Raw genomic sequence first — 24,889 nt, 5'->3', positions numbered from 1 at the left:
ACCGTTGTAGTACTTTTGTGTAAAACTTGTCTTCCCCCTTGCCCCAACTTTTTTTTTTTTTTTTTTGTAAATAAATAAAGCTTGGTTCTTACTTAAGGAATAAACTCTCAACCCAAGTCCCTTGTCCTCACCAGAGAACTACTGTGAAGCAGGGATTTGGGCTTCAGTTCCTTATCTACGGTACAAACAGGATTTGGCTTTAAATAGTTAGCAGTCAGTTGTATGTGTTCCAAATCAAAATATCTTAAATTTTTTAAATAGAATTATTCATTCTTTTAGAACGTATTTTCCCCCCTTATTTCAGCTGTTTGGAAATATTTTATATTTGGGTAAGTTGTGCAGCTATGTAGTTTGTACTTCTCTGTATTTTTTCTTATCCTTATTGGAAATGGGAGTGAACAGCTTAAATACCAAACCAGTGTTTGAAAGAAGTGTGTACAGAGTGTGTGGTATAAATGGGGCTGGGAGGGAGATTCGATACATTTCATTAGCAACTGCAAATGGAATATATACATATATATTTTTTTAAACTACATAAATTTAAACTGGCAGATATTTAAACATGAGTGATTAGGATTTTTATATGTGGTCAGCCTGGACTTTGTGAACAAAGACCAACTGAGGCCCTCCCAGTACTCTGGTGAATTTTTCTCCAGCAACCATTACCCTAGTCATAGCTGTAAAGTAACCAGCAGTGATTTGTGCGGTTTTTGCTTTTTAATTAAAAATTCCCAACATCACCACCACAAAACCACAAATTTTTTGGCTCTGGACTTTCATAACACATGTTAGACTTTTCCGATTTTAGAGTTTTTTGCTGGGTGTGGTGGGGGGCAGTGAAGGGATGGGACAACTACAGGAGACTCAGAGCCCAAAAGTGTAGGGTGGCAAAAGAGCCTTGTGGGAGGAGATTCTCTGGTGAAGCTGGGGCAATGCCTGACTTGGGAGATGGAGTGATACTGGGGGGGAAGATCTTCAGGTTTTCCCAGCAATAACTCACCTCTGCTTGCTTAAGACCATGTTGACTTGGAATTACGGCCGGGGGTGGGCGGGTGGGCGGGGTACTGATGGGACCTGACCAGGGGCAGCCCCAGCTATTGCTGTCTCTGCATAGGGTTATGCCCAGAGCAGCTGCTTGCAGGTCAGGATAGGGTTTCAGGGCCAATAGAGGAGAAAACCCCATCCTACCAGTGCAACCAAAAGAAGGGGGAGCTTCACCGACAGCCAGGGTTTCACAAACAGCATTTATATCCCTCCTGCCATCTGAGCTCCAAGCTCAACTCAGCCTGTCTTATAGCAGGAAGTTATATTTTAAATCACATTTGGTATTCTGTACTTAATCACCTTTCCCTATGATTTGCATTTGAAATGTTGTAAACTTGGTCTGTATTTCCATTAAAATATCAGGGCTCATGTTGTGTATATACTTTTCTTCGTAATGATTTTATAGACAAGGACTTCATAGCATTCCCAGGAGGGGGGAACAAGCTGCCAACAGATTAGCAGAGTAACGTGAGGATGAAATTGGAGGTGTTTCTGGCATTATGGCTTCTCTGAACTCTTCAGTCCCGTGTAGGGAAATACATTATTCTGTTAGGATCGTGAATTCTATGTATGTGATCTGCAATCTCAAATCAAAATCTTCGGAGTTTCTGGCGATGGGCAGCACTTACCCATATACATAAAACAAAACATGTAGTAGAGGAAGCTGAGGTTACTGGGGTGCAAAGCCCTCTCTATTTAACACATGTCTGCCGATTGGCTTGAAAGCACCGGTCCTGGCGCCCCGGCTCTTGCCACGTTAAGCAGACACGAGTTTTCGAGACAGCCAGAGGGCGGGCTGGGACCAGAGGGCAAGGAGGTTCCCGCTTGCAGCTTCTGAGAATAGGTGACCTGCGTTGGCAGCAACCCAGGCTCCCACCCGTCGTGCCTAACGGCTTGTCTCTGTCCCAGGCCTTTTGCAGAATCAAAGCGTCAAACTTCCTATTTTATTTAGGGATTTGCCCTAAGTGGCCACCAGCTCGGACGAGATAAGAAGAGAGCATCGGAAGCGCGGCTTTTAGCTTTCAGCTCCCTGCTCAAAGTTCAGAGCAGCGAGACTTCACAGAGCCGCCGGTGTTCCAAGAAAAGCTGCCCGGGCCTGGAAGGCGCCCTTCGGACGCCGGAACCTTTGGTTCCAGGCCGTGGACCGCGCCGGCAGCGTTTGGGGCCTTCCGGGGAGAGGAGAGAGCGCGCGGCGATGGCGGCGGCGCCGGCGCTGAAGCACTGGCGCACTACGCTGGAGCGGGTGGAGAAATTCGTGTCGCCGCTCTACTTTACCGACTGTAATCTCCGCGGCAGGTGTGGCCCCCTCGCCCATGGCGCCGGCCGGCCGCATCCACGCGTCTCTAGCCTTCCCTTCCGGGGGGGGAAACCCAAGCTTCGGCCACCTGGGCCGAGGGACAAAGTGCCCGCCGCGGGAAGGGCTGGGGTCCAGGAGGAGGGGGTGGGCGGAGACTGAGCTGTGAGGCAGCCCTCCCGGCGGTGGATCGAGGGAATGCGAGTCCCCACCCGCCGGTTGGCCCACGGGCGCGTGCCCACCTGCCCCTCCCGCCCAGGCTCTTCGGAGACAGCTGCCCAGTGGCCGAGCTCTCCAGCTTCTTGACACCCGAAAGGCTTCCCTACCAGGAGGCAGTCCAGCAGGATTTCCGCCCCGCGCAGGTCGGCGACAGCTTCGGACCCACGTGGGTAACGCTCTAGAGGGAGGGCGTGGCCAACAGGGCCCCGCTCCCGGCTTACTCGCCTCCCCTAAGGGCCACACCTCCATTGTCGGCCCTCTGCCCTAGACAGTCACTTGGGGGCAGAGCAGCACCCTCTGCTGGGAGCAGATCCCTGATCCCTCAAGACTTCATGGGAGAATTTTCATTTCCCCCCTTCTCCCAGTCCCTGGACATCCCTTAGGCAGGACACTCTAGGACAAATCACAGACCCCTGATTCTCTGCCTCTTTCCCTCACCTTGCTGTACACCCCGTTGCTCCTTTCTTGTGGATCAAAGCTGAATACCTTGTGATGCTGCAGATACTTGGTGAAAGTCTCAAGCCCCTGCTGACCCTTAGTCCAAGGAAGTATGTCGAAAGGAAAGGGCTTCGATCCCTAGGCCCATCTTAGTGGTTCTGTTGCAGATGGTGGACCTGTTGGTTCCGGGTGGAGCTGACCATCCCAGAGGCATGGGTGGGTCAGGAAGTTCACCTTCGCTGGGAAAGTGATGGAGAAGGCCTGGTGTGGCGTGATGGGGAACCTGTCCAGGTGAGGAGCCCTGCCCTAGGTCAGGTATGGCCACATTTCAGCCCTGGTCTCTGGAGAAGCCACAGCTGAGTGGCTAAGCCTGCAGGGTGGTATCAGGATTTCAGGACTGGACAAGTTGTTGCTTGGGCCCCTGTGTAATTGTTCCTTCTCATGTTTGAAAGGATCGCTGAGGGTCTCAACATAATTAATACTAAACCAACCCTGCCACTGACTGGTCACCCTCCCATTCTGGGATGAAAATAGATATTAATCAAATACAATAATATATACAGCAGATCCATTTATTAACCCTTTACTAGGTGCCAGACTAGTGACTTTGCAGACTATATCACTTTTTATTTTTAGTTTTAAATAAACTGGTTTTTATTATATGTAATATATGCTTATGGCAGTCGGGGAGGGGGACTTTGAAACAGTTCTGGATAGTATAAAGTTTAAAAAGTCCTCTTGACCTGAAATAATGGATATCTCCCTGCTACCTCACCCCCAGTTCCCCAGATATAGCCACTATTAAGTACCTTGTTTATGCATCCAACCTTAACAGGTTTAACCTTTATAATCCTATGTGGTAGGTCTTTATGGCCATTTACAGACTAAGAAACTGAGATATATAGAGGTTACACACTTGCTCAGGTTCACACAGCTTCCATTTCAGTTTGACTAACCCTCAGTCTCAGGTCAGGACTGTTGTTCTTCCTGTACAGAAAGATGGCAGACCCCTCCCTCCTTCCCTCCCTCCCTTCACTGGCTCAGCGGATGTCTCCTGAGTGCCCTCTCTGGCAGGTCCCTGTGCTAAGCACTGGGGATATAGTGGAGAATGAGGTAAACCTGTCCCTGACTTCATAGAGTTTCCCTTGAGATGCTTATTCAGGGGTACAGAGGCCACCAGAAGCCACCAAGGACCTGATACCTCCCCAAGACTCCACAAGACCAGTGGCTTTTCTGCTGGCAAATAGGTGCCATTTGGTGGTCATGGCACTGACTGCCATGGGGGTTGGGGCACCTGCTACCAGAGGTCCCTGATTTGTCAATCCTTGTCTGGGAGAGAGGAGCCAGTGCTAGGGACCCGGTAGAGGGGCCTGGCCTCCCTCAGCTTACACTTCATCTGAGCTGTTCACAAGCCTCAGGTCCTGTCTCTTTCACTGCACTCCCCACCAGGGTTTGACCAAAGAGGGGGAGAAGACCAGCTATGTCCTGACTGACAAGCTGGGGGAAGAAGACCCCCAGAGGTGAGTGAGTCCCTGTGCTGTGGCTGACCAGTGCTGTAGGGGAGGGAGCACCAGTGGGCAAGCAGGAGCTGAGGCCCAGAACGATCTGAGAAACACACCCACTTTCAGTACAACCATCTTCAACTCTCATAGTTTATTTTTGAAAAGCAGGATTTTTCTGACTATAAAGATAGTGTTTTCGTTCTTGGGTTAAATACAGAAAAGCACAAAGAAGTAAATAACTCCCATTATCCCACCACTTAGTGACGCCCATTATTAACATCTCAACATTCTTCTCAGGAATTCTTTCAAATGTAGTTTTTACTAGTTGAGGTTGTATTTCTTTGATATTTTAACCTGATTTTTTAAAAATCCATATTATAACGTGCATTTTATGACACCATCAAAAACTCTTCTTAGGTATTATATTTATTGAACATTGTGTATCTGATGTTTCCAGGCACTGGGACTGTGAGGGTGAATGATGTGATTCTTGACAGCAAGGGGGACTCACATATACTTATATAATTGCAAAACTGATGAGGGCTTTGAAAGAAAAACCTTTCAACATAAGAAATCTGTTCTAGACTAAGGAGAGGGATAAGAGGAGAGTCATGGAAGGCTTCCCGAAGGAAGTCATGTTTGCTCTCTGAAGACTGAGTAGAACAGCACCCCAGCCCACCATGCTCTCCAAACAGTGGCCTGCCCATGTTGGCTGATGGATCTTTGTTCTGAAAGACCGGACCTGGGAGATCCAAACATGTTTTTAATGTGCAAAGAGGGTTCTGAGACCAAGGCAGTGCTTTGTAAAGACAGCTTTGGAAATGAAAGTCTAAACAACAGCATAATTCACATGGTTCCAAACCTGGCTACTTATTCTCCCCAACCAAGGCAGAACACTCATCAGCAGAATTTGGTGTAGTCTGTTGTTTCTACCATGACCCTCTCTCACACGCACCTGACATAACTGTGAGCTCCTCTGGGTGGTAGATCCTGGGGGTGAATGGGGAGGGGTCTGCTGGATGCCTCTTTGATCCTCCCTCCCCAAGCCCCAGAGTCCTCTGCCAGTTCCTTGGCCTGAGGCTGCCTCCCCACATTTGTAGCCTGACCCTCTATGTGGAAGTAGCCTGCAATGGGCTCCTGGGGGCCGGGAAGGGACACATGATCGCAGCCCCTGACCCAGAGAAGATGTTCCAGGTGAGCCGGGCTGAGCTGGCCGTGTTCCACCGGGATGTCCACAAGCTCCTGGTGGATCTGGAGCTGCTGCTGGGTATGGCCAAGGTACTCGACACCCCCGTGCCACCTGGTCACCCTCTAGAGCCCTGTTCCAGGCAGGCTGTTTCTTGGGTCAGATAGTTGGGGCTCTGGGAATCCAGAATAGGGAGGGTGTTTCATGCCTGCCTGAGTGTTGAGAGGATTTCCCTATGTAAAGGGGAGGAAGGAGACAGTGCTGAGCGGGGGACCAGCAGGAGCACAGGGTTGGAGGTAGGGAGCAACTCTGCTGAGAACCCGTGGGAGATCAGCTGGGGTGTAATTTTGGAGACTCTGCTTGCTTGAGATGGGGATTAAGGGACAGAACCCTGCTGCAGGGCCTCGGGGAGGACAACCAGCGCAGCTACCAGGCCCTGTACACAGCCAACCAGATGGTGAACGTATGTGACCCCGCCCAGCCGGAGACCTTCCCAGTGGCCCAGGCCCTGGCCTCCAAGTTCTTTGGCCAACGTGGGGGTGAAAGCCAGCATACCATCCATGCCCTGGGGCACTGCCACATTGATACAGGTAGGGCAGCAGCTGGCTGGGCTGGTTCGGGGAGGCAGGAGTGGCCTCGAAGACCTGGCTGTGCCCTGGAAGCACTGTGTGATCCACATTAAGTTCTTGCCCCTCTTGGACCTCAGTTTTCCCTGGGGAAAGGGGAATGGCCTGTAGGCTCTGCTAGATGTGGCTTCATTTACTCTTTTAACAAAATCTGATGCCCCGTGTGGCCCCATGCTAGATATTGTGGGGGTAGGATTATAGAGACTGATGATCACAAAATAGGCAGACACAGTTGCTGCCATGATGGAGGGAAGGATGGGGGGCTGGGGAGCCCAGAAAAGGCATTTAACCCAGCTGGGTCTGGGGGATTCAAGAAAGGTTTCTCGGAGGAGATGACCTTTGAACAGAGTGAGGATGAGTAAGAATTTGACAAGTGCCCAAGTCCTCAGATAGGAGTGATGTGGAAGTAGTTGAGATGGGGACTCAAGCCCAGGTTTCCCGGGGAGGATCAGGAGGTCAGTTTTGAACCTGGTATGTCTGCAGTGTCTGTGAGGCTTATGGGAAATTACATTTTTTAAAAACTCCCTAAGGTATTGATTCTGATGCAGCTAAAGTTTCTGAACCACAGAACAAGGGCTTTCTCTGCTGTGTCAAAGCATGGGATGTAGAGTTCTGGGCTGGTAAAGAAGGAACTGAGGCCTAGAGGTTGCAAGAGGCTGTAGTGCCTCACGCAGGACGGCTGGCCCAGGCAGGTCCATCTCAGGAAGCTGTGCCCTCTGTTCCAGGCTGTCCTTCAATGTGCGTGCAGGGGAAGGGCCAACCCCTGCTACCTCTTATAGGATCCTCTCGGGGGTGTCTAAACCTCAGAGTAAGGCTATTCCAGGGACTGGGGCCTCCATTTCCTGATGTAAAATTGATCCGAGAGCCCCAGCCAACCTCCTTTCCCCAGTCTCTACTCCTACCTTGCAAGAGTGATGTAAAGTGACAGCTCAGGAGAGGTGCCACAGGACTTTGCAGGGAAAGGGCCTGGGATGGACGGAAGGCTAGGATGACCCTCTGGAGGCCCAGGCTGGGCCTGGTTGGGTGCTGGGGGGCAGGGGTGTGGCTGGAGATCTGTGAGGAGCTGGGGACCTTGCTGCTCTCCTATCCTCCACCCTCCTCCCCGTCTAGCCTGGCTCTGGCCCTTCAAGGAGACCGTGCGGAAATGTGCCCGGAGCTGGGTGACAGTCGTTCAGCTCATGGAGCGGAATCCTGAGTTCATCTTTGTCTGCTCCCAGGTCAGAGGGACAGCTGTGCGGGTGGTACCTGGAGCCCAATGGGCGCTAATGTGAGGTTCCGAGGGCTTCTGGGGCCTGAGGGGCAGGGCTTCTCACCCTCAGCCACCCACTGGGCCCCAGGTGCTCAGCCCTGGGTGGGGTTCTTGTCGCCCCTGGCCCAGCTCCCGCCTCATCTGCCCCACAGGCGCAGCAGCTTGCATGGGTGAAGAGCCACTACCCTGGCCTGCATGCCCGGCTCCAGGAGTTCGCCTGCCGTGGGCAATTTGTGCCCGTGGGGGGCACCTGGGTGGAGATGGTAAGTGCAGTCTGCAGCCCCTCAGCCTCAGGCCATACCATCATGGGCTTCTCTCCTCGGCTTTGCTGGTGACTCTCTGCAGGCCCTTCATGCCCCTTCCGCGGCAGCACTTATCAGTCCCTGGAATTCCAGGGCCTGGCACTCCAAGGGGGAGGAGGGTCTCAAGCACAGTGACAGACTGTCTGCATGACCTGGCCCCAGAAACCTCCCCTCTGGCAGACAGGTGGGCCTGAAGTGAGGAGATGGACACTCCCTGGGCACTGGCTATAACCCAGTGTCAGAGCCCTGGCTGCTCCTGTCGGGGTGGTTGGCCTGAGCTCCTGCCCATTCCACCTGGTGCTGACCCCGGCTGCCTCCCTGTTCCCTCACTGCCAGGATGGGAACCTTCCCAGTGGAGAGGCCATGGTGAGGCAGTTCCTGCAGGGACAGAGCTTCTTCCTGCAGGAGTTTGGGAAGATGTGCTCCGAGGTAGGCTGGGAGCGGCTGCGCCTGCAGGCGCGTGGGGCTGCAGCTTGCCCTTGAGTGATGAGGGGCTGAGGCTGTGGCCGCGCTGCCGAGAGCCCCGGTTCCTGTGCCCAGAGGCCCTTTCCCTGCAGTTCTGGCTGCCAGACACATTCGGCTACTCAGCGCAGCTCCCACAGATCATGCGCAGCTGTGGCATCAGGCGCTTCCTCACCCAAAAACTGAGCTGGAACTTGGTGAACTCCTTCCCGGTGAGCAGGCCCCAAGGAACCAGGCTCAGAGTGGGCCTGGGTCCCACCAGGCCGATACATCTCCGTCCAGGCTGATTGAGGGGCCCTGGACAAACCACCCAACCCCGACCCAGAGAAGGCATGCCTCCCCCAGGGTCACACAACAGGAGGGGCAGGTCTAGGAGGCCCGGCTCTGCCTCAGCCCTGACTCTGCCCTCTCTCTTCTACCTGTTTCCCTGCCTGCAGCACCATACCTTTTTCTGGGAGGGGCTGGATGGCTCCCGGGTGCTGGCCCACTTCCCGCCTGGTGACTCATATGGGATGCAGGGCAGTGTGGAGGAGGTGAGAGGGCACCTAGTGGCCAAGGTCGGGGATGGGAGGCAGGCTGGAGAGGGCTGGGTGTCCTGTCCTAAGCTGACCCTGAGCCCGCCTGTGCAGGTGCTGAAGACTGTGGCCAAAAACCGGGACAAGGGGCGTACCAACCACAGTGCCTTCCTCTTTGGCTTTGGGGATGGGGGTGGTGGCCCCACCCAGACCATGGTGGACCGCTTGAAGCGGCTGTGCAATACAGATGGGCTGCCCAGGTCAGGCCTGGGCTCACTCAGCCCTACCCTCCGCCCTTGCCCTTAGTCCTTCCTTCTGCTCAAACATTGGGCCCGACACCTCCCCTAAACCTTGTCCCCCTCCAATCCCGGACCATGGACTCCTCCCAACTTCTACCCTGGTGGTAGGGTGGGGGGAAACCTAAAGGTGGGATGGGGCTTAAACCTACTAGAGAGAAAACTCTCCTGGAGTGTCCAGAACTGGCTTTGTGTGGACAGGGAGCTTTCTGGTGGTGGCTCCTTTCTGTCGGGACTGGATCTCTTGTCACCCTTGCATGGAAGAAGGGTGAATCACACGGCCAGGCTGGGAGACCCAGGCTTGCAGTCTCCCTCAGGGTGCAGCTCTCTTCTCCGGAGCGACTCTTCTCGGCGCTGGAGGGCCACTCGGGGCAGCTGTGCACGTGGGTCGGAGAGCTCTTCCTGGAGCTACATAATGGCACCTACACCACCCATGCCCAGGTCAGGAGCTGGTTGCTGAGCCAAATGGGGAGGGCGTGCCCTTGAGAGGCCCAGAGGGTCAGAGGAGGAAGCACGGGACAGAGCCCAGCCCAGACCTGGGGGAAGAGGCTTGTGTTCCACGGAGGAGCTGAGAGGAGAGAAGTGCAAGAGCCGGGTGGTCAGCAGCCTGGAGGAGGCAGGACTGAGCATCCCTGAGGGAGGAAGGGCTTGGGCTGAGGGGAGAGGAGGGAGGCATCTGGGGCAGGTAACTCACAAGAGGCCCTGGGGAGCCACCAGGGGTTCTGAGCAAGGGAAGGCTTTGGAAGGTGTCCTGGGATGCTTGAACAGACTCTAGACCAATTCTCCCTACCCTGGGCTCAGATCAAGAAGGGGAACCGGGAGTGTGAGCGGATCCTTCACGACGTGGAGCTGCTCAGCAGCCTGGCCCTGGCCCGCAGTGCCCAGTTCCTCTACCCGGCCGCCCAGCTGCAGGACCTCTGGAGGTCAGCCTGTCTTCTGCCCCCTGCCACCCACTAACCTCACCCCAGACACCTCTGTGGCTGCCCCTCCCTCCCAGCCTTCCGCAGCCCTGCCCTTGGCCCCGGCAGGCTCCTGCTCCTGAACCAGTTCCACGATGTGGTGACTGCAAGCTGCATCCAGCTGGTGGCAGAGGAAGCCATGTGCCACTACGAAGGTGAGGCTGACAACATTTCCGCTGCTCTCCAGCACCCAGGGCAGAGTGTCTCCTGTGGGCCATTCAGGGGTCACCCAGACCCACTGCCCACCCATGACCAGCCAGTCTCTCCCCAGACATCCGTTCCCGTGGCAACACACTGCTCAGCGCTGCAGCCGCAGCCCTTTGTGCTGGGGAGCCAGGTCCTGAGGGCCTCCTCATTGTCAACACACTGCCCTGGAAGCGCACTGAAGTGTTGGCCCTGCCCAGGCCTGGTGGGGCCCACTGCCTAGGTATGAGCTGGGGAGAAGGGTGGCTACTGTAGCAGGAGGGATCAAGGCCAAATCGAGAGTTGGGGACATTCCCCTGGGGATCTCTGCCCCGGGTTGCCCCAGGCTAGAGAGTACTAGTAATACTCACCCCCTCCACCCCCCCACCCCTCCCCGAGTATGGTTCCTGGAAGGTGAGGGAGGCTGCGCTGATGCCCAGGCCTCATCCCCAGCTCTGGTGACGGTGCCCGGCATGGGCTACGCTCCTGCTCCCACCCCCACCTCACTGCAGCCCCTGCTGCCCCAGCAGCCTGTGTTTGTAGTGCAGGAGGTGAGTGCTGGCACATCGCGGTGGGCAGGAGCTGGCTGTCCTGGGCTGTCGCTGACAACGTGGGGGTTCTGAGCTCCCCAACCTGGAGCAGGTGGCAAGGCAGGGCTGGGGCTGGGGTTGGGCGGGCTATTGGTGGCGGGAAGCCTCTGCAGACTTAGTCTCAAGGCCCCCTCCCACCAAGACTGACGGTTCTGTGACTCTGGACAACGGCATCATCCGGGTGAGGCTGGACCCAACTGGCCGCCTGACGTCTCTGGTGCTGGTGGCCTCTGGCAGGTGCTAACCCCTCGCTGCCCTCTCCCAGTGCCTGGCAGGGGACCCCAGACCTCTCATTCCCTCTGTCATCTGGCCACAGCTGACCACAGTAGCCCACAGGTGGCTCAGGACTGGGACCCACACACGGAACGGGGCCGGCTGGGTTAGGAGTCTCCTGTCCTCTGGGCCTACTCACCCTACCTCCCACGCCACCCACCTCAAACAGCTGGAGAGACCACGGTCATACAGTTGTAAAGCGCCAGTCTCCGTGTCCTTCCAGGGAGGCCATTGCTGAGGGTGCTGTGGGGAACCAGTTTGTGCTGTTTGATGATGTCCCCCTGTACTGGGACGCGTGGGACGTCATGGACTACCACCTAGAAACACGGTGCGGGGTGGGCAGGACTCGGGGGCGGCGTGGGATACGAGAGTATTGGGCCCCCTCCGCCAGGCTGTCCTGGCTCAGCGCCTCCCTCCCCTGTTCCACAGGAAGCCAGTGCTGGGCCAGGCAGGGACCTTGGCCGTGGGCACTGAGGGTGGCATGCGGGGCAGCGCCTGGTTTCTGCTGCAGATCAGCCCCAACAGTCGGCTCAGCCAAGAGGTTGTGCTGGACGTCGGCTGCCCCTATGTCCGCTTCCACACCGAGGTAGCAGGGGGCAGGGTGGTGGGTATCTTCCCTGGGTGTGGCTGGTGAGGAGGGGTCCCTCCCCTTGCACCCCTGCCTCCACCCCCCACAGGTGCACTGGCACGAGGCCCACAAGTTCCTGAAGGTGGAGTTCCCTGCCCGTGTGCGGAGCCCCCAGGCCACCTTTGAGGTCCAGTTCGGACATCTGCAGCGGCCCACCCACTACAACACCTCTTGGGACTGGGCCCGATTTGAGGTCTGACGTGCGGTGGGGTGTGGTGGAGGGTTTGGATCCTCCCTGGCTGGGGAGAGACTAGCTGTGTGGTATGGGGTGAGGAGGAGATGATGATCAGTATTTGCTTGTTCCTGATGTGTATGCCAGGCGTGGTGCTAAATGCTTTCTGTTTAGTCTGATATTCATGCCCATTAGGTAGGGTAAGTACTCTTATCCCCTTTTCCCAGATGAGGAGCTGGGGCTTAGACAGGTGTGTGGTGTGCCCAGGGCCTCCTGTAGTGAGAGCTGGCATTCAATCGTGTGGTCCCAGAGAGTCCCTCAGTCTACTGACAGGAGCTCGGGAGCACGAGGAGGAGGCGGGGCCGCCAAATGGGTCTCCGATCTACCCGCCAGGTGTGGGCCCACCGCTGGATGGATCTGTCAGAGCACGGCTTTGGGCTGGCTCTGCTCAATGACTGCAAGTATGGCGCGTCAGTACGAGGCAGCGTCCTCAGCCTCTCCCTGTGAGTGGGGTGCCTCCCGGGGACTGGTATGGGAGCGCGGTCTTCCCAGGACAGAACTTCAGCGGCTCCAGCCTGGCCCTTACCCACCCTCCCCACCCCAGCTTGCGGGCGCCCAAGTCCCCTGACTCCACGGTTGACATGGGGCGCCACGAGTTCACCTACGCGCTGATGCCGCATGAGGGTGAGTGCTGCGGCCCCGATACCTCTCTGCCCCTCTCAGCCTCAGTTGCCCCAACTAAGTGGGGAGCACTCCAGCAGTCCCACGCCCCTACCCTCATTTAACACCACGCGTCCCTTTCCGGTCTGGGCCCAGGGTCCTTCCAGGACGCTGGCGTTATCCCCGCTGCCTACAGCCTCAACTTCCCCCTGCTGGCGCTGCCCGCCCCGGGCCCGGCACCCGCCGCCGCCTGGAGCGCCTTTTCAGTGTCCTCGCCCGCAGTCGTGTTGGAGACCGTCAAGCAGGCAAGGGCCGGTGGGGTGCGGGGTGCGGAGAGCGGGCTGGGGTCCCGAGCTGGGCCCGCCCTCGGCCCCGCCCACCACCCACCACCCACCTCCCTCCGTAGGCGGAGACCAGCCTCCAGGGCCGCAAGCTGGTCCTGAGGCTGTACGAGGCCCACGGCAGCCACGTAGACTGCTGGCTGCACACGTCGCTGCCCGTTCAGGAGGCCGTCCTGTGAGTGGGGGCGCGGGGTGGGAGTGGGAGTCCTGCCCTTGCGGGGCGCTCATGGTCCGTCCTGTTCTCCAGCTGTGACCTCCTGGAGCGCCGTGACCCTGCTGGCCCCCTGCCCCTTCGGGACAGCCGCCTGAAGCTCACCTTTTCTCCCTTCCAAGTGCAGTCCCTGTTGCTCGTGCTGCAGCCCGCACCGAGCTGAGTCCCTGAGCGTGGGGTTTTGTTTGTGGAAGGCTTTGGGGGCTCCTCATTTCTGCCTCCCAAGCCTGAAGCAAGGATCAGTTACCTCTTGAACAATAAATGCTTGGCTTAGGAACCCTGCTGGTAGCCCCTGCTCAGTCCCCTCAGGGCCCAAACTCAGGCATTGAGGGGGTAAGTTTTTACCCCAGGCATCTGGGGACAGGGGCAAGATCTAAGGTTATCTGTGCGCACCGGGTCTGGATTGCAGGCCCCATGACAGAGACGGGGGATATCGGTGACCATAAGCTGACTGTAAGACCACGATATAAGAAGCTCTTCTGGGACTTCCCTGGCGGTCCAGTGGTTAAGACTCCGAGCTTCCAATGCAGGGGACACGGGTCGGGAAACTAAGATCCTGCATGCCATGTGGTGCGGCCGGAAAAAAAAAAAAAAAGAAGCAGTTCTTCCCCCGTGTCCACAGGCAGAGGGCCTGGGGCTGGGGAGGCCGCCTGGTAGGTGGGTTCTGGCTGGCCCCCACTAGGAGGGGAGCATTGACTAGTCTGGACTAGGCTAGGGGAGCAGCCACATGAGGAATCCTGGACTGGAGGAGCTGTAGAGCCTGGGCTGCCCTGGGGGACGGGGTGGGTCTCTGCACCACCTCTGAAGGGCTGTCCCTGCAGAGGCAGACTGTCCTGAGAGCCAGGGCCTTGAGGCCTGGGATGGGGCTCAGTCTGCCATGCTGAGGCAGTGGCCCTCCTGTCCCCAGGGCTGGGCACCAGGCCCTCCACATTAGGCTTTCCCAGACCTGCAGCCAGCCCAAGAAGTTCAAGGTTTATCAGTTTACTAAAAATTACAGCATTTTTCACGTGGGCTTAAAAAATGGGGACAATGGGTACAATTAAAAACATCATAGTTGTATAGGGAATGGCCACAGGGCCAGGGGCAGCCAGTCCCCTGCAACTTCCAGGAAGCCGCACAGGCCCAGATCCAGGGCAGCAGGAAGGGGTGGATGCAAGCAAGGAGACCCTCCTGCTAAGAGGCTGAGGTCTCCTCAGGCTCCAAGGATGGGGTGTCAGCCTTGATCTTTTGGGGTCTGCGGCGGCCTGTGGGGAGGACAGGTGAGGTGGCAGCTCGGACCCCAGGCTGAGGACTCTGCCCCAACAGCCTCCCTACCACCTTTGTCGACGTGTACCTCCCACCCGCACAGCCGTCCCTTCCTCTCCTGGAGAGCCCGTTTTGGTGGTGCCCCTTCCCTCCCTAGAGGAAGATTCTGAGGAAGGCCCACCTGAGGTCGCTGGTTGCCTCCTCCTCTTCCCTTTCTCAGGGACACGGGGGGCTTCTGGGTCCCATTGGAGGCTGGTCCCCTCGGGCTGCTGGGCCGCAGTCTGCTCAGGAAGGCCTCTCCGTGCCCTTCGTGTCCTTGAAGGGGCCTTGTTTGGAGGTGGAGGGTTCTGGGTGGAGAAGACACGGGTCCCTGAAGAGCTCAGCAGGTCACAGGTTGGTTAGGACCCACCATTGCCCTCCATTGTCAAGGGAAGGAGCTGCCCAAGAGCCTGGCCTGGGAGGTGCAGCCAGGACAGGAGAGGGTGTAGGGAGGGGGTAGGATCAGGGAGACATACCTCCACTTGGTCCTCAGGACCCCGCTGTGCTCCCTTGGATTTCTTCTTGCGGGACTTGCCCCCTGCAGGATACAGTTGCTGATGGGGTTGGAGGGTCTTGTGGCCGCGGCCCCCTTTCTCTAGACTCCCATGCTCCCACTCTGGAGTGCCGCCGAGGGTTGGAGTGGGGACTGGGATGGAGAAGGGTGCTGTAGCCCTTGCAAGCAACTAGTCCTTTTTCCTCTCATTACATTAGGCATAGCTTACCTTTGGGCACCAAGGGTCCAGGATCCCCCTAAAATGGAATCAGGAGAATTCAGCAGTCAATCTGGCAGGGGTAGTTTTCCTTGGAGAGGCAGAACTCACACCTGTCCTTCCAGATCAGTGAAGCCCCTCCCCTAGGAAGCCTCTCTGACCGTCCCCTCCCCCCCAGGTCAGAGCCAACAGCAAGGTAACCCTGCCCTGGGCTGCTTCACTAGCTGGGACCCTGGGACTCAGAGGAGGGGACGGGCGTAGCTTAGGGGAAAGCTTAGATCCTCAGGAACAGTGCGACCCCAGGTCTTTGCATCCCACCAGCTTCCTTAGGGCTCCGTTTGCCTGTGTGAGCATTAGAGCCCAAACCTGGAACCAGATGGTGCGGCCCTGCCGGTCCCGCAGGGAGCTCATGCCCGGCGTGCCATAACACCGCAGCCAGGCTTGGAAGGCAGCAAAGTCCTCCTCCGTGCTCTCCGGCCCATAGCCTTTGCCCCCTGTGGGACAGAGGAGCCAGGTGGAGGTCAGAGGGCTGACTTAGGCTGGGGGGCGGTGGTGGGGAGCCCAGTTAGACCTGGCTCAGACCTCAGCTTTACAAGCTGATGGACTGAGTCAGGGGGCCAAGGCTCTCCCTCCTCCAGCTGTGTGACCTCAGGCTGGTGTCTTCCCCACTCTGGGCCATGGCTTTCCCATCCTGGAGTTAAGAATCCTTGCCCTGCCTTCCTCATGGGCAGCTCAGGGGACATAGACACCCGACACGTGAAGCTCAGGGAAGGAGGCTTAGTCCATTTAGGAACGACTAGGTCGACAAACTTCCATTCCCCAGGCAGGGAACCAGGCCCAGAGAGGGGCAGGAACTGTCCCAGGTTACACGATATGCCAAAGCAGACCTAGCTGGCCATCTTTGCCTCCCAGGCCTCACCCAGCTGGACCACTTCCTTGGGCACTGAGTGGCACAGCTCCAGCAGGTCTGGGTTCTGCAGTTTGGCCCTGATCTTCTGGCTCAGGGTCAGCTCCGGGCTCTGGAGAAGAGGCAGGGGTAGGACCTGGATGTCAGCATGAGGCAGGGCCACTCAGAAGGCAGCTGACCCCTCGGGGAACAGACCCCTTGCATGGCAGGACTCAGACAGTTCATCTGCCCCCCATCACCTCCCACACGCACGCAGAGATGGGGAAACAGGCTGGAAGAGATGGGGAAACAGGCTGGAAGCCGAGAAGGGACCTGCTTGAGTTAAGCTGGAGACACCTGACCCAGCCCAGACCCTTGTCGGCCTGCACTGATAGGTGCGTGTGTCCCTCCCTGCAGCCTCACCGGCCTGCGCTGCTGCAGTGCCTCCAGAACCTTGCGGGCCTTCTCGAAGGGGGGTATCCTCAGCCTGCCGTGAGGTGGAGAGAGGGCGCCATGCTAAGCAGTGGGGAATGTGGGCACACCCAGCCACCCCAGCCCTTGTGCCCAGGGCCTGCCTGCTGACCGGTATAGGATCTCTGCCCGCAGATAGTTGCCAATGCCATTGAAGAACCTCTGGTCCAAGAGGGCCTCACAAATGGGCCGGTCAAAGGCCTTGTCTGCTAGGTTTCGTAACACATTCTCCCTGGAGGGACACAGTCTGGGCACATGAGACCCATTCTGCCCACCCCACCCCTCCCTGCCTCCCAATGGGTTAGGGGAGAGGAGCTGGGGGAACCCGTTCCTGGGTGCAAGGGAAGGAAATGGGGAGTCCCAGTTCCCCTCTTCCCAGCCTCGGTGTTTTGGCAGCGGGAACCTCAGTTTTCTGTTACATGGGAACAACAGTGTGGGATTTTAATGCATTACAAAAGGTAAAAAAATACCAGTCAAAAGCAGCATGTTCAAGAAAACACATGAGTCTAGGTATGTGGTGTGTATATCACCAAAGTGCCTCAGACTCAAGACATTTTTGAGAACAAGGTGATCACAGGACCTCAGATGTGTCCGCAGTCTGGAACTCCCTGTCTAGGACTTCTAGTTGGTTAGATATGAAGATTTGATATTGGTGGGGTCAGGTCTTTTCAAGAAGCTGAAGATCTTCCAGGAAGCTGGTACTGGCTCTGTTTATTTAGCAGGAGTGAGGGGGCAAGCCCTGGCTGGTGAGTGCCCCAGCAGCTCCCACCCCACCTCCAAGGGTCATGGGTCTCTCTTCACCACCATGAAGGGTACATGTATCTCGTTTCTTTGTGGAAAAGGATCATGGCAAGACTGACTCAGTGATGGGCATGAGAAGCAAATGAAAGAGGGGATGAAATAGAAGCAGATGAAATAGAAGCAAATGAAATAGAAGACAGAGTTTTTGGGGTAAAGGTAAGAGTGGAAGGTTGGCCTGGGTGTTCAGATCCCTGAGGGGGGCAGATCCTCACAGGCTCCGTAGCTGGGGGACAAAACAAGCCAAAATGCTCATCTTGTGAGAGAAGCTTCGGCTGGCAAAGAGTTAACTTGTGGCATGACTCCCCAGAAAAGGTGAAGTGGGAGAAATACAAGACAACACAGACACTTCCCTAGGGGTGCACTTGGGGTTATACCTGGGAAGGCCAGGAGTCTGCTGCCTTCTGTGGCACCAGAGACACCCTGACCCACCCCAGGGGGCAGCCGAAGGCGTGCCTTCCCCAAGAAAGGATTTGCCAAGTCCACTCCAGGCCTTTGTGTTTGTGATTGTCCGATTGCTTTTAATTTAGAGCTATGCACAGCTGGCTCCTTCTCATCAGGCAGGCCTCAGCTCACACGTCACCTGGGGTGGCCTTTCCTAATGCACCCTCCTCCTCCCCCTACCTCCACAGCTCAAAGTCATTTTCTACCTCTTGGATTTTTCTTCAGGCATGTGTCTATTTGAATTAATCTAGTCCCCTTTTTCCCCCTGCCCTACCTGAACTAGCTCTGTGGGAGCAGGGACCGCATCCCTCTTGATCACTGCTGAACCCCCAACACTTAGAGCTGGCCTGGCATGAAGCAGAGACTCATACATGTTTTATCTTTAGAGGAAGGGAAGTGGCTGACACTGTGCCATCTTATATGACCTGGATCACATCCCAGGTGAGGCCATTACCCCTCCCTCAGACAGAAGACACAGAGACCACGGGACACAGACCAGTGGGTATAGGCAGAATGTGGGAGACCACAGTCTGATTCAGAAACCACATTAGGCAGTCCTCTCCCCACTCCCTTGAAGCAATTCCTTCCTGCTCAGCCTCTTTCTTAGGTTGTTAAAGCCTCTCCACGTTTCATCTTAGCCTCTGGAGGGTGCCAAAAGACAGAGTGGGATGCTGACCTGAGACCCAGCTCTCACACTAACTGGCCATGTCCTCATCCACCTCTTGCTCCCACCTTCCCCCACGTCAGTTTTGGGTTTCCACATCCATTAGCTCAGGGAGCTGTCCCCAGGAAAGGACACTGTCTTGGTCTACAGATGAAGGGACTGAAGCTCAAAGGGGGCTGGAACTCGCTTCTTCTTGGCCACCGAGGCACTAACGGCCAGGCCTGGAGCCCAGGACTGTATTCATCACACCTGGTGCTGGCCCTACCTGAACTGCTCGTACTCCAGCAAGACACACGGCCCGCGACCTGGCTGCCACTTGCCCCCGAGGTCCCAGTGGCCAAAGCGGCGGATGTCCACGAAGCAGAGAGCAAGTCGGGGGCCAGGGGGAGCCGTGTAAAAGCGCAGATGGGCATGGGGTGGCAGTGCATCGCTGGGCACCAGCTGGAAGGAGCCGGTCATGCCAAAGCGGAAGACAAGGGCCAGTGGCCCCCGTGGGGGCTGGGCCCCAGGCAGGGGGCTCAGTGTCAGGCGCAGCTCCTTGCCTCGGGCTAAAGCTGCGATGTGGTAGGCGCTGCTCTCAAAGGGCACCTCAGGGTTGCGGCTGACAGGGGACTTCTCCACACACCCGCCAAACACCAGCTCCCTGCATGCCTCGTTCACAAAGTGGCTGGCCAGATGCAGCTCAGGGCCCTCAGGCATTCTGTGGGAGGGGTGGCCAGGCCCTGTGGGGGAGGATGACAGCAGGTTGGGCCAGGTGTGCACCCAGTGAGGTAGCAATTATCACTCCCAGTTTTCAGAGGGTCAGAGGGGGCCATGGTCAACTGATAATTGGCAGGAAATCAGCTGGCTTGGCCACAGCCCCTGCTCCACAACCCTCCCCCCCAGCCCCCCGAAAATGGTGAGAAAGCTCAGACTAGGGAAATGTGACAGCCTTGCTCATTAACACTTTCCATGGGCTTCCATGAACCCTTCCTGATTTTAGAATAAAGTCCAGATCCTTCCCTGGCCCACACTGTCATCTCATTTCCTCCCACGCTCCCTCTGACTCACTTGCTTCAAGCACACTGCTCTTCTTTCCCCCATGCCTTCGCCCCTGCTGTCCCCCCTCAGTCTAGGAACATCTGAGAGAGGACCTCCCTGACCACCCTATCCAAGGCAGCATCGTACCCCCCGACCCCCTACACGTTTTCCTTTCTTCGTGGCACTCCCAGAACCTGAAATTATTTTATCATCTCTTCTCTGCCTCTACCTCCACTCCCACCCCAGAGTGGAAGCTCTGCTTGCTCATCACCCCACCGCTTGGAATCAGGCCTGCACAGGTTGTCGCAATGACTGAGGGAATGAGCCTGGAAGAGAAGAGCTGGGAAAACGGTTGCTCAGAGGCTCAGCCGGCAGTGTGGAGGCCTGCCACCACCCACTGGTCAGGACCATAGCGAGGACAAGGAAGAGGGAATGCACGTGTCTCCAGGTACATCAGCGCTGGAGTCAGGTACACACGACTTCGAGGAAGGAGATAGGAGCGTCAGAAGGGCTCCCCAAGCTCCAGCCCATGGTCCAGGGGGGAATAGGAAGCGCCCCGGTCAGCGCCTCGGGCCGAGAGAGGCGTACTCCCCTTCCTCACTCTCGCTGGCGGAGAGAGGAGAGTTTGCCACTTTCCTCTTCGCCAGATCGAAGGCGAAGGTATGTGTTGGGCAGAGGGGGACGTTTAGCCAGGGCAGACTTCTTTGCTTTCACCCCGCCCCCGCCGCAACCTCAGCGCCGCCCCGGACCTGGCACCCGAAAGTGTTCGTTTTGCGGGAAAAGGTGAACTTCCAGGTTCTTAATTTCGCGAGGGGCGGACGCTCTATGGCTCGCCTCCCACCCACCCCCCTCCTCCACCCCCGCTGCCTGTCCTCGGTTAACCCTGGCTCCCTGCCTCCCCAAGGCCCCCAATCCCGTCCTCTCCTCAGCTCTGCTGCACACACAACCCGACCCCGGGGCCACCCCCAGGCTACCTGGGCTCCACGCCGCTCCCGCCAGCCTGCAGCCACTATGGGGTTAAGGCCGGGGGCGGAGCGGATACTGAGAGCACACTGGGAGCTGCGGTCGCTGCTCCAGCGCCTGATGGGAAGTGTAGTTCCTCAGGTAGGTGGCAAAGACTGTTCCGGGTGGGGTCCCAGAGCTGGGGGGCCTGGGGTGTGGGAAAGGCTTTGGGGCAGTCACCTGGCTGGGGGGTGGCGGAAGAACCTGGCTTCCCGCTGCCCGGCGACGGCGGGATCCGGCGTCAGGTCTGAGGTGCCGGGTTGCAGCTGTCTCTGTGGCTGTGAGAAGCCACCCGGCTAGTCCGGGACCAGGTCGGCACTCCCAGCAGGAAAGAGAAGCACCGTCCCGAAGCAGAGGCGCCTGCAGCTGTGCGCAGGGCGCGAACAGGTGCGCGATAAATGCAGGCTCTGGGGACCCGGTGGTGGCTCTAAGTTTCAACGCTAGTCAGACATAACAAGTAAACATCATCACCACGGGTGATGAAGTGTAGCCAAGCAGCCAAAGGCAGGAGCCGAGAGCAGAACCTACTTCCGATGTGGAGGAGGGTCTCTCTGCAATGACATTTAGGCTGAAACCTCAGAAGGAGCCATCCGGAAAAGAGAGGGGACGAGTCGTTATGGCAGGCGGAAAGAACTGCCAATGCAAAGGCTTGGAGGCTGGAAAGCGAGCGATTGGCCCACTCAAAGAAGGTGGCTGGGGGGAGTGCTGAGAGGTGAGGACAGACACCCAAGCAAGGTCAGGTCTGGTCCGGTCCGACCTCTGGAGGCCTCTGTAAGGAGCTGGCCTTTCATCCTAAGTGTAGCAGGCATTGGTGCCTGACCCACAGCCAGGATCCATACTACTTCTCCTTCCTCTCCCCTTAATCTATTTATTCATTTATTTTGACAGAAGTATTTTAAATGAGACAATGCCTTTATCGAGCTAGTGAAGTTAACAACTTTTTTTTAAATATTTATTTATTTATTATTTATTGATTTTGGCTGCACCGGGTCCTAGTTGCAGCATGCTGGATTTATTTCCCTGACCAGGGATCGACTCCAGCTTGGGGTCTTACCCACTGCACCACCAGAGAAGTCCCAACAATAACTTCTTTTTTTTTTTTTTTTAATAACTTCTCAATATTACCTAATACATAGCCCACATTCAGATTTCCCTAATTGTCCGCAAAATGTCTTTGATAGCTAGTTTGTTCAAGGCAGAGACCAAATAAGGATTCTATGTCTCTTCAGTCACTTTAATCTAGATGGAACCACCCTCCCCACCTCTTACCCACCTCACCTCCTTTTTTTTTGGTCTTCATGATACTGACCTTTCTGAAGATTCCAAGCCAATTGTCCTTTGAGATGCCCCATCACATTCTGGATTAGTCTGATGTTTCCTTGGGTGTTGTTAACTTGTTCCTCTATCTCTAGTTTTCCCTGCACACCAGAAATTAGATCTAAAGCTTGGAAATACATATGTCTCCTAGGTGCTGCTCTGTACTCCAAACTGCATCACATTAGGAGGCGCCCAACATCTGGTTGTCTCACTTTAGTGAGGCTGAAATTGATCACTGGTGAGGCTGTGACAGCCAGACTTCTGTGTTGTAAAGGTATGTTTCACACCTTGTGACCACTAAGTAATCTATGGGGTGATTTCTTTGTTTTGTTGGTCTATTTTTGTTTGTTTAAATTAAGTTAAAATGTACATACAGTAAAATTCATCCTTTTTAGAGTGTGAGTTTTTTGGTTTGTTTGTTTTCGGTAGTTTTTTTTTTTTTTTTTTGGTGGTGCCTTACGGCATGCAGGATCTTAGTTCCCCAGCCGGGATTGAACCCGTGCCCCCCTGCATTGGAAGCATGGAGTCTTAACCACTGGACCGCCAGGGAAGTCCCTAGAGTATGAGTTTTGACAAATTCATACACTCATAATCATCACCCCAATCAAGAGATAATACATTTCTATCACCCCCCCCCCCCAAAATTTGCCCATGCACCTTTTTAGTCAACACTTACACCGTACCCGCTGGCAACCACTGATCTGTTTTCTGCCCCTATAGTTTTTGCCAATATCATACACAGGCATATCTCATTTATTGCGCTCCACTTTATTGCACTTAACAGATATTGCATTTTCTTTTACAAATTGAAGGTTTGTGGCAATTCTCCATTGTCAGATGATGGTTAGCATTTTTTAGCAATAAAGTATTTTTTAAGTTTATTTTATTGAAGTATAGTTGATTTACAATGTTGTATTAGTTTCTGCTGTACAGCAAAGTGATTCAGTTATACATTTATATATATATTCTTTTTCATATTCTTTTCCATTATGGTTTATTACAAGATATTGAATATAATTCCTTGTGCTATACAGTAGAACCTTGTTGTTTATCCATTCTATATATAATGGTTTGCATCCGCCAATCCGAAACTCTCAATCCATCCCTCGCCCACACCCCCAGCAATAAAAAGTATTTTTTAATTAGTACATTGTTTTTTTAGACACAATGCTATTACACACTTAATAGACTACAGTATAGTGTAAACAAAACTTTTCTATGCACTGGGAAACCAAAAAGTTCATGTGACTCACCTTATTGCCATACTTGCTTTACTGCAGTGTTCTGGAACCAAACCTGCAGTTAACTCCGAGGTATGCCTGTACATGGAATCTTCAGCACGTAGCCTTGTGTGTCTGCTTTCTTCCTCATAGCATAATGCATTTGAGAACCATCCACGTTGTTATGCTTATCAATCAGTTCATTCCTTTTTATTGCTGAGTAGTATTCCACTGTGTAGACATACCAGCATGTTTATCCACTTACCAGCAGAGGGACATTGGGTTGTTTACATGTGGTGATTCTTTAGCACCACGCAAATACCCAGTTTCACATCACATCAACCTTTCACCTAATGGCTTTATCATCACTGGTGATCCTTGCCTCAATCAAGTATTTAATTGGGAGTTACAAAATGGTGATTTTCTAATTCTGTCATTCCTTCTACATTAGCAGGAATTCTTCTGTAAAGAAGAGATTTACTTCATTGACTAGGGTTATTTGGGTATTCTGAAATACTAAAAAGGATAAATTCTGAAACCCTTCTCTTTAATTATCAATTTTTAGACTAAGAATTTGGTGCAATAATATCCAATGGTGACAAATTAGAATTGATTTGGGAGGGTTTTCTTTAATGGACTCATAGATTTTTTTCCACGTTTGATATCTTTAAATTTGTTGCAATCTTTATCTTTTACCCCCACTTACTGAAAGAGTACTATATTAGTCTTTGTGGCTACACAAACAGGGATATACAATTCCCATCCTTAAGAAAGGCTGGTAAAAGGCAGGTAGTAAATACAAAATTAATGCAGTGCTACAATAGCAATGAGAGGAGATTCTACGGGATTCTGTGACAACACAGAAGAGGGAATGCTACCTAGGAAACCAAGTTCATATTATACATTTGATGAGACTTGGAAATTTCTTTGTGACTTTTTTTTTTTTTTTAAAGTTTGCTGCTAGTCATAAGGAATAGACATCTTACTATTTTTTTTTAAATTTATTTATATATGGCTGTGTTGGGTCTTCGTTTCTGTGCGAGGGCTTTCTCTAGTTGTGGCAAGCGGGGGCCACTCTTCATCGCGGTGCGCGGGCCTCTCACTATCGCGGCCTCTCTTGTTGTGGAGCACAGGCTCCAGACGCGCAGGTTCAGAAATTGTGGCTCACGGGCCCAGTTGCTCCGCGGCATGTGGGATCTTCCCAGACCAGGGCTCGAACCCGTGTCCCCTGCATTGGCAGGCAGATTCTCAACCACTGTGCCACCAGGGAAGCCCATCTTTGTGACTTTCTTTGTCTGCCACTTTATTTGTGCTTTGTTTGTTCCCTGTTTTTCATTTTGTCTTCTTTTTCTTGCCCTCCTGTGGGCTACTTGAACATCTTTTAGAATTCCAGTTTGACTTACCTATATTGTTTTTGAGTGTGTTATATTGCATACCCTTTGAAGTGGTTGCTGTAGGTATTACACTATACACATGTATGTACTTGTCACAGTTCACTGGTGTCGACATTTTATCAATTTGAGTAAAGTATAGAGAAACCTTACTTCCCTTTACCCTCCCTTGTTTATAATAACCTTAAATATCTACTCTACATACATTGAGAACCACATCTAACAGTATTTTGTCTCGCTTCAACTGTCGAACATATTTCAAAATACTCAAGAGAAGGAAAGTCTACTGCATCCATGTTTTTAGTCTTTCCATTGTTCTTCCTTCCTGATGTTTCAAGATTTCTTCTGTCATTTCCTTTCTGTTTGGAGATCCTCCTTTAGACTTTTTAAAAAAAATTTTTTTATTTTATATTGGAGTATAGTTGATTTACAATGTTGTGTTAGCTTCAGGTGTACAGCAAAGTGATTCAGTTATATATATACATATATCTGTTCTTTTTCAGATTCCTTTCCCATATAGGTTATTACAGAG

The 24,889-nt window shown here is 54.3% G+C and overlaps 3 protein-coding genes across 16 annotated transcripts in view; 2 read left to right on the top strand and 1 right to left on the bottom strand.

Moving 5' to 3' along the window:
- Positions 1 to 30: 30 nt before the first annotated feature.
- MAN2C1 (mannosidase alpha class 2C member 1) lies at positions 31 to 13,427 on the top strand. 4 transcript variants are annotated; one of them, XR_014261292.1, is made up of 26 exons: positions 31 to 2,340; positions 2,598 to 2,723; positions 3,163 to 3,286; positions 4,445 to 4,515; positions 5,598 to 5,775; positions 6,084 to 6,273; positions 7,420 to 7,526; positions 7,711 to 7,821; positions 8,197 to 8,289; positions 8,418 to 8,534; positions 8,760 to 8,855; positions 8,952 to 9,097; positions 9,451 to 9,574; positions 9,935 to 10,056; positions 10,162 to 10,247; positions 10,364 to 10,519; positions 10,729 to 10,826; positions 11,008 to 11,102; positions 11,362 to 11,466; positions 11,568 to 11,724; positions 11,816 to 11,959; positions 12,332 to 12,441; positions 12,543 to 12,622; positions 12,795 to 12,903; positions 13,005 to 13,114; positions 13,187 to 13,427. XR_014261292.1 is itself a non-coding variant. In XM_082452618.1 (26 exons), exons 1-26 carry the CDS (start codon positions 2,240 to 2,242, stop codon positions 13,311 to 13,313), a joined length of 3,123 nt encoding a protein of 1,040 aa, XP_082308744.1. In that variant the 5' UTR covers positions 31 to 2,239; the 3' UTR covers positions 13,314 to 13,427. The 4 variants fall into 4 exon arrangements, 3 of the variants coding, with proteins under 3 accessions (XP_082308744.1, XP_082308746.1, XP_082308745.1); XM_082452618.1 differs by having other exon boundaries at positions 12,755 to 12,903; XM_082452620.1 differs by having other exon boundaries at positions 10,716 to 10,826; positions 10,970 to 11,102; positions 12,755 to 12,903.
- Positions 13,428 to 14,115: 688 nt separating this feature from the next.
- On the bottom strand, positions 14,116 to 20,696 carry NEIL1 (nei like DNA glycosylase 1). Of its 8 annotated transcripts, none has more exons than XM_082452648.1 (10): positions 20,610 to 20,696; positions 18,673 to 19,129; positions 16,614 to 16,913; positions 16,454 to 16,517; positions 16,064 to 16,163; positions 15,511 to 15,638; positions 15,157 to 15,184; positions 14,911 to 14,972; positions 14,577 to 14,742; positions 14,116 to 14,394 (listed from the first exon to the last, which is right to left on the bottom strand). In XM_082452648.1, exons 2-10 carry the CDS (start codon positions 19,104 to 19,106, stop codon positions 14,324 to 14,326), a joined length of 1,353 nt encoding a protein of 450 aa, XP_082308774.1. In that variant the 5' UTR covers positions 19,107 to 19,129; positions 20,610 to 20,696; the 3' UTR covers positions 14,116 to 14,323. The 8 variants fall into 8 exon arrangements, with proteins under 8 accessions (XP_082308774.1, XP_082308773.1, XP_082308775.1 ...); XM_082452647.1 differs by lacking the exon at positions 20,610 to 20,696 and adding an exon at positions 20,402 to 20,483; XM_082452649.1 differs by lacking the exon at positions 20,610 to 20,696 and adding an exon at positions 19,657 to 19,736.
- LOC309656333 (taste receptor cell protein 1-like) overlaps positions 20,685 to 24,889 on the top strand; it is a 73,879-nt gene continuing 69,674 nt past the window's right edge. For 3 of the 4 annotated variants that reach the window (XR_014261294.1, XR_014261295.1, XM_082452645.1), the window contains exons 1-2: positions 20,685 to 20,816; positions 21,898 to 22,020. Coding sequence is in view for 1 of the 4 variants with exons in the window: in XM_082452644.1 (XP_082308770.1) it covers positions 21,069 to 21,141; positions 21,898 to 22,020 (196 nt within the window). In the remaining 3 variants the exon portion in view is untranslated. Of the gene's footprint in view, positions 21,142 to 21,897; positions 22,021 to 24,889 lie in introns of all 4 variants that reach the window. The other variant, XM_082452644.1, reaches the window with a different exon arrangement.

Source organism: Balaenoptera physalus, assembly GCF_965194825.1.
Source record: "Balaenoptera physalus genome assembly, chromosome: 2".
Classification (NCBI taxonomy): Eukaryota; Metazoa; Chordata; class Mammalia; order Artiodactyla; family Balaenopteridae; genus Balaenoptera; species Balaenoptera physalus.
This window is presented reverse-complemented; position numbering and strand designations above follow the sequence as displayed.